The sequence below is a fragment of the Nematolebias whitei genome, chromosome 16, assembly GCF_014905685.2.
Source record: "Nematolebias whitei isolate Nwh7 chromosome 16, NemWhi1, whole genome shotgun sequence".
NCBI classification, from domain to species: domain Eukaryota; kingdom Metazoa; phylum Chordata; class Actinopteri; order Cyprinodontiformes; family Rivulidae; genus Nematolebias; species Nematolebias whitei.
The window spans coordinates 35,811,917-35,818,714 of record NC_056513.1 but is presented as its reverse complement, the minus strand read 5'-3'; the positions used below and the strand labels follow the sequence as shown (position 1 = coordinate 35,818,714).

At 42.2% G+C, this 6,798-nt stretch overlaps 1 protein-coding gene across 1 annotated transcript; it reads right to left on the bottom strand.

Annotated features, from left to right (window-relative positions):
- Window positions 1-3,040: 3,040 nt before the first annotated feature.
- On the bottom strand, window positions 3,041-6,798 carry LOC119422496 (ATP-dependent RNA helicase DDX39A-like). The gene is made up of 5 exons (XM_037689871.1): window positions 6,670-6,798; window positions 6,424-6,533; window positions 3,575-3,719; window positions 3,223-3,370; window positions 3,041-3,054 (listed from the first exon to the last, which is right to left on the bottom strand). The coding sequence occupies exons 1-5, from the start codon at window positions 6,796-6,798 to the stop codon at window positions 3,041-3,043; spliced, it is 546 nt and encodes a 181-aa protein (XP_037545799.1).

Here is a 6,798-nt window from a genome sequence, read left to right as displayed (position 1 = left end):
GAGGGTCAATTCATCTCACAAGACCCTCGGAGCATGTGGAGGGGCATTAAGTGCATAACAGATTATAAAGGAAGGAGTGAACAATGTCCCAAAGACCCATCTCTGCCTGATGCCCTAAACAAGTTCTATGCACGCTTTGAAGACCCGAACAGACCACCCAGCACCAGACTCACCTCACCACCGGATGAAGAGCATCTCAGCGTGACCTCAGCAGAAGTAAGGAGTACCTTCAGGAGGATTAATCCGCACAAAGCAACTGGCCCAGACAACATCCCCGGAAAAGTGTTGAAGGAATGTGCTGATCAGCTCTGTGAGGTGCTGGCAGACATCTTTAACACCTCACTTACCCTGGAGACAGTTCCCACCTGCCTGAAGACTGCCACCATCATCCCAGTCCCAAAAAGCTCTACAGTGACTGGTCTGAATGACTATCGGCCAGTGGCCCTCACCCCGATAGTCGCTAAATGCTTCGAAAAACTGGTCATGACTCACATCAAAACAACCATCAACATCAACGAGGACCCTCATCAGTACGCATACCGTGAGAACCGATCAACAGAGGATGCAATCTCCTCTGTGGTCCACACTGCACTCAACCACCTGGAGCAGAAAAACTCTTACGTCCGTATGCTCTTTGTGGACTTCACATCCGCCTTCAACACCATGATCCCCCAAACCCTGATGGACAAACTATCCACACTAGGACTAAGCCCCTCCATCTGCAACTGGGTACTAGACTTTTTAACAAACAGACCACAGTTAGTGAGGATCCACAACCTCTCCTCCTCCACCATAACCCTCAGCACTGGCTCTCCTCAGGGATGTGTGTTGAGCCCCCTCCTGTTTACTCTGCTCACATATGATTGTGCAGCTACCCATCCAGGCTGTCACATTGTAAAGTTTGCAGATGATACAGCGGTGGTGGGATGCATCACAAACAATGATGAGTCCAGCTACAGGCAGGAGGTGGAACACCTGGAGAGCTGGTGCAGAGAGAATAACCTTCACATCAATGTGAAGAAGACAAAGGAGATGATTGTGGACTTCAGAAGGAACAAAAACACCTACACCCCCCTGAACATAAGAGGATCTGCGGTGGAAGTGGTCTCCAGCTACAAGTACTTGGGTGTACACATGAATGACAACCTCAGCTGGAGCAACAACACCACCAGCCTGATCAAGAAAGCTCATCAGAGACTCTACTTCCTCAGACGGCTGAGGCGAGCTGGTCTGGGAAGCTCAGTCCTCACCTCCTTCTACAGGTGTGCAGTGGAGAGCATCCTGTGCTCGAGCATCAATGTGTGGCATGGAGGCTGCACAGCTGCAGAAAGAAAAGCTTTGCAGAGAGTGGTGAAGGCTGCACAGAAATCTGTTGGAGTCAGTCTCCCCACCATCACAGACATCTACACCTCCAGATGCAGGAAGAGGGCCACCTGCATCATGAAGGACCCCACCCACCCAGCACACACACTTTTTGCCCCACTCCCCTCAGGAAGGAGGTTAAGGAGCATTAAGTGTAGAACCACTAGACTGAGGAACAGCTTCTACCCTGAGGCTGTTAGACTCATGAATCTCTAACTAGAATAATCACTGTGAAAAACCATATCATGTTGCTGCTGATCTGTTTCATGTTGCTGCTGATCTGTTTCAATGTTGATGTGTTCATGCGTGCACATCTGCTCACAGACTCATGTTCATGTTTGTGGTGATGTTCAATGTTTTATGTTATGAGTGCTTAGTGTATATTTAGTTGATGTTTTTCTTAGTTCATATCTTAGATGTTATTACTGTTTTTCTTATACATTTTATTGTTGGATGTAACTGGGACCCTGTGTACATAATTTCGCTCCACCACATGTACCACATGAGGTGCGAATGACAATAAAGAAACTCTGACTCTGACTCTGACTCTGACCTCAGTCTTCTCATTAAAGCTTAAGAAATTTAAAGACATCCAGTCCCTGATGTTAGCCAGGCAGTCAAGAAGAGGTTGAATAGAACGTGCACCTCTGTGCTTCAGAGGGAAGTAAATTTGACAGTCACTGGTGTAGAAATGAAAGGGTATGTTATGTTTACGGAAAATGGCATCTAATGTCAGCAGGTATAAATAAAAAAGAAGAGGACCGAGGATGGACCCTGGTGGTATCCCCCACAGAAAAGTTGCAGATCATGAACTACAATCCTTAATGTTGACACAAAAGGTTCTGTCAGAGGTAGGATCTAAACCATTTGAAGGCTGACCCTGTGATGCCCACCCACTGCTCCAGTCTAGAAATGAGGATCTCGTAGTTGATGGTGTCAAAAGCAGATGTAAGGTCCTTCAAGCAGCACAGAATCACCTGCATCAAAAGATGGCTATAACTCTTTCAGTTTTACAGATTTTGAGCTAGAAGCTGGCATGGTAGTACCTGAGCATCATGCCTAACATGTCTTCTGAGCACTAACAGGTCACACAAGATCTTTGTGCAAAACTTTCCCATGCAAGACAGCGAGTGACATGAATTCCTTCAAATGCTGCATTCATTTTTAACTATTCTAACCAGATGCCCTTTACATGCCCTCCACCACATGACAGAAATAAACAACGGTTTTAACGTTTTCCATTTTGAAATGCTATACTTAACTTTTAGCAATTTCTATGAATTTCTAAGCATTTCCAGACCTAAGAACCACAGTAAATGTTGGTATAAAGGTATGGGTTATTATCTGCATGCTTGAAACACTAAAGTAAAACAAAGTGCACAATAGTTGGACGGAAGAGAATAATATTTCCAAGGTAAGGGAGGAAAAAAGGTTTTTAAATAATGTTCACCTGGTAAAGCTATGCTCCCATTCACAGTAAAATTCAGAAAGCTTTATATACTTTATGGCTGAGCTACCTGTGAATCAACATTAGTGTCCTGTTTCTGTAACAAATGGTTGATGATCCCCAGTTGTATCTCTTCTATAACTTGGCAGTGGACTGAACTGCAAACCTTCACCATCTGGGGCACGGTCACCAATAAAACTTGTAAAGCTGTGAGGATTCTCATTCAGTAACTCAAAAACTCAAGGCTGGATATGGGAGATGAATCAAAAACGGTTATTATGGTTACTAATTGCAGCTGAAATTATTCTGAAAACTATTCAAACCTGGAAAATACTAAAATCTACTTCATGGAGTTCTTTTTTGTACTTTACTTTGTAAAGACCTTGGCAAATGTCTGTAAAAGGGAAACTTACTGTAAGAAGAGATGTCGATCTCATCAGGGAGCTCGGCTACATTGACCTCGAAGCGATCTTGGACTTCGTTCAGGGTCTTGGCATCGGCCTCGTCTGATACAAAAGTGATGGCCAGACCTTTGGTTCCAAACCTGCCGGCACGGGCCACCTGTGGTCAAGAAGAAAGTTAAGGCTCAAAGAACAGACTGGATGAAAGAAACTATGCTAACACTTCTCTATTTAACACAATGCTATAGTTTCATACAAAATAAGTTTTATGCAAGCATCAAACTATTTGCAAATTTCTTTGTAGTTGATTCAAAAATTATACAAATGTTTGTCACTAATAAACTTATTATAGAACTGAACTGACTCTGTGAAGGTACGTGTCCGAATCCTCCGGCATGTCGTAGTTGAACACGATGTTGACTCGTTCGATGTCCATGCCTCGGCCGAACAGGTTGGTTGCCACCAGAATCCGCCTTTGGAAGTCTTTAAACTGCTGGTACCGGGATAACCTGGAGCAGGGCAGAACAAATACAGTTGAAACCAGAAATTTACATACACCATCTAAAAAGACGCATGCATTTTTCCACACTATCTGACGTGAAATCAGAATAAAATTTTCCCGTTTTAGGTCAGTAAGGATTACCTTTTTTTTTTCTATTTGAAAAATGCCAGAATAATGAGTGAGAATGTTTGAAGGCAATTTTTATTACTTTCTTCAAAAGTCAAAAATTTAAATACACTAATAACTATGCCTTTAAACAATTTGGGACATTTGATGTTATGTCTTTGGAAGCTTGATAGGCTTATTGATAACATCTGAGTTAATTAGAGACACACCTGTGGATGTAATTTAAGGAACACCTAAAACACACTGCTTCCTTGTGTAAGTCGAAAGAAATCAGCCAACATATCAGGAAGAGAATTGTGGACTTGCACAGGTCTGGTTCATCGTTGGATGCAATATCCAGATGCCCGAATGTGCCTCGTTCATCTGTACAAACAATTATACGCAAGTACAAACAAGATGGGAATGTCCAGCCATCATACCGCTCAGAAAGGAGACGGGTTCTGTGTCCCAGAGACGAACGTGCTTTGGTCCGAAATGTGCATGTCAACCCAAGAACAAAAGAAAAGACCTGGTGAAGGTGCTGCCTGAAACTGGTAAGAGTTGTGTCATTATCCACAGCAAAACTGTATCGACATGGGCTGAAAGGCCACTCTGCAGGAAGAAGCCATTACTTCAAAGGAAACATAAAAAAACAGATTAATGTTTGCAAATGCACACAGGGACAAAGACCTTAGTTTCTGGAGACATGTCCTGTGGTCTGACAAAATTAAAATTGAACTGTTTGGCCATAATGCCCATCGCTACGTTTGGAGGAAAAAGCCTGAGAACACACTGTGAAACACGGGGGTGGCAGCATTATGTTGTGGGGTTGTTTTGCTGCAGGAGGGGCTGGTGCACTTCACAAAATAGATGGCACCATGAGGAAAGAACATTATGTAGAAATACTGAAGCAACATCTCAAGACATCAGCCAGGAAGTTAAAGATTGTGTCATCTAAATGGACAATGACCCGAAGCATACTGCCAAACTGGTTACAAAGTGGCTCAAGGAGGACACAGTCACTGTTTTGGAGTGGCCATCACAAAGTCCTGATCTCAATCCTATAGACAATTTATGGGCAAAGCTGAAAAAGCATGTGCGAGCAAGGCAGCCTACAAACATGGTCCAGTTACACCAGTTCAGTCAGGAGGAATGGGCCAAACCTGCCAACTATTGTGAGAAGCTTGTGGAAGGCTATCCAAAACGTTTGACTAAAGTCATACAGTTTAAGGACAAAGGTACCAAATACTAATGAAGTGTATTTAAACTTTTGACTTGGAAGAAAGTAACAAAAATTGCCTTAAAAATTCTCACTCTCATTATTCTGGCATTTTGCAAATAGAAAACATTTTGGTAAATCTAAATGACATACAATTGTAAGTTTATTCTGATTTCACGTCAGAGTGTGTGAAAAAAAATGCATGTGTTTTTAAATAGTGTATGTAAACATCTGGTTTCAGCTGTACATATCATACACAAATTTATGAATAGCTTTTATCAGTTTAGCTAATCTTATGTCAAACTCAGCTCAATAATAAAGAGGGTGTCACAACACAGTGACAAGATCTCAGACCAGGAGATTCTCCAAGACTAAAACATTCAAAGATTTCTCATTGAGTGGAAGTCTCACAACTCCAAAGCGACTTTTCTCTGACATTTAAAACAAAAAGAGATTAAAATTTTTTTTTTTTTAAATGCTCAAAGGAGTTTCACTCTAATGTCCTTTCAGTCAGCCCTTAGTTTTCACATCTCTGACTCAGACAAACAGCTGTAGCTTTGGCAGCTACAGTGTCTGCCTGAGTTCATTTTATCTACATGATACTAAGTTTTCTTATGGTAAATTTAAAGGTGAAATGTTTGCAGATGTCCAAATTTAGTGAGAGGTCATTTTGTGGTTGGTCTGATGGTTCTTGGTAAAACCATTTACTCAGGAACCAGTTAAAGTGACAGAAAAAACAAGATTATTAATTACAGTCCAGTAAACTCAATTTATTCTAGACTTATAAAAATACAAATGGAGAATAGTTAATTTAATCACTCTGTATGAATTTTTTGGAACAAGATATCTAAAACCATGGCAAAATTATTTCATTATAATAATAATTTGGGCCCATTATGAAAATATAATTCCAAGGTCTAAGGGGACTCATCAGAAATGTAGAAGAGATGCCAGTCTTAGAAGTGCCTCTTAAAGCTAAACCTAAGAAGAAGAAAAGCCCACGGTAAAGCCCCCAGTATACTGCCACGTACATCCATACGCAGAGGTACGCACATACGTACGCAGAGGTACGTGCGTACCCCCCAGGGCATGTCTGTGCAAAGCTCAAATTTTTACGACCGCATACGCGTACGCGGTGTCGCACAATAAACTGCCCAGCGACGGACTGTTTTGTATGCGACACCAATGAATTAAATTCCCCTTCTTCATCCCTGATCTGGCCTTTTCTTTTGTTTTTTGCCAAGAGGCAGTGATCTCTTCCTCCTCCGTTGATGCCATGACTGAAATGGTGAGAAATGAAGGAATTTGTCACGAGCGAATTAAACTCAGGCCTGAACCCTCTGCGTACAGTACACGCGTACGTACGCATCCGTGAAGCAGCTCTCACCTCTCCTTCTGTGCCATGCTCCTGTGGATTGCAATAGCAGGGAAGTTCTGCTCCACAAGCAGCTGGGACAGAGCCATGCAGCGATTCACAGACTTCACAAAGATCACCACCTGTCAAACCAAACCACACGGCCACTTTGGAGATGACTAAGAATAAAACAAGGCACAGGTTTAGCTAAGAAATCCTTTTTAAAGATTTAACAACCAATACATCCTGTTTTTACTTTTAAATAAACTCCAAAGGTACCTGGTTGAACTCGAGCACATCGAGAAGTTCAAAGAGCTTTCGATTCTTCTCACTGTCCTTCAACTTGCAGTAATACTGCTGTAAGCCATGAAGTGTCAGCTTGGTCTCATCGTCCACAAACACTTCCAT

Excerpts from the sequence above, each read along its gene's own strand:
- LOC119422496 (XM_037689871.1), bottom strand. The coding sequence starts at position 6,798 with ATGGAAGTGTTTGTGGACGATGAGACCAAGCTGACACTTCATGGCTTA. Across the intron at positions 6,534-6,669 it reads ATGTGCTCGAGTTCAACCAG|GTGGTGATCTTTGTGAAGTC; the intron begins GTACCTTTGGAG and ends TTGGTTTGACAG. Across the intron at positions 3,371-3,574 it reads CGGACACGTACCTTCACAGA|GTGGCCCGTGCCGGCAGGTT; the intron begins GTCAGTTCAGTT and ends TCTTGACCACAG.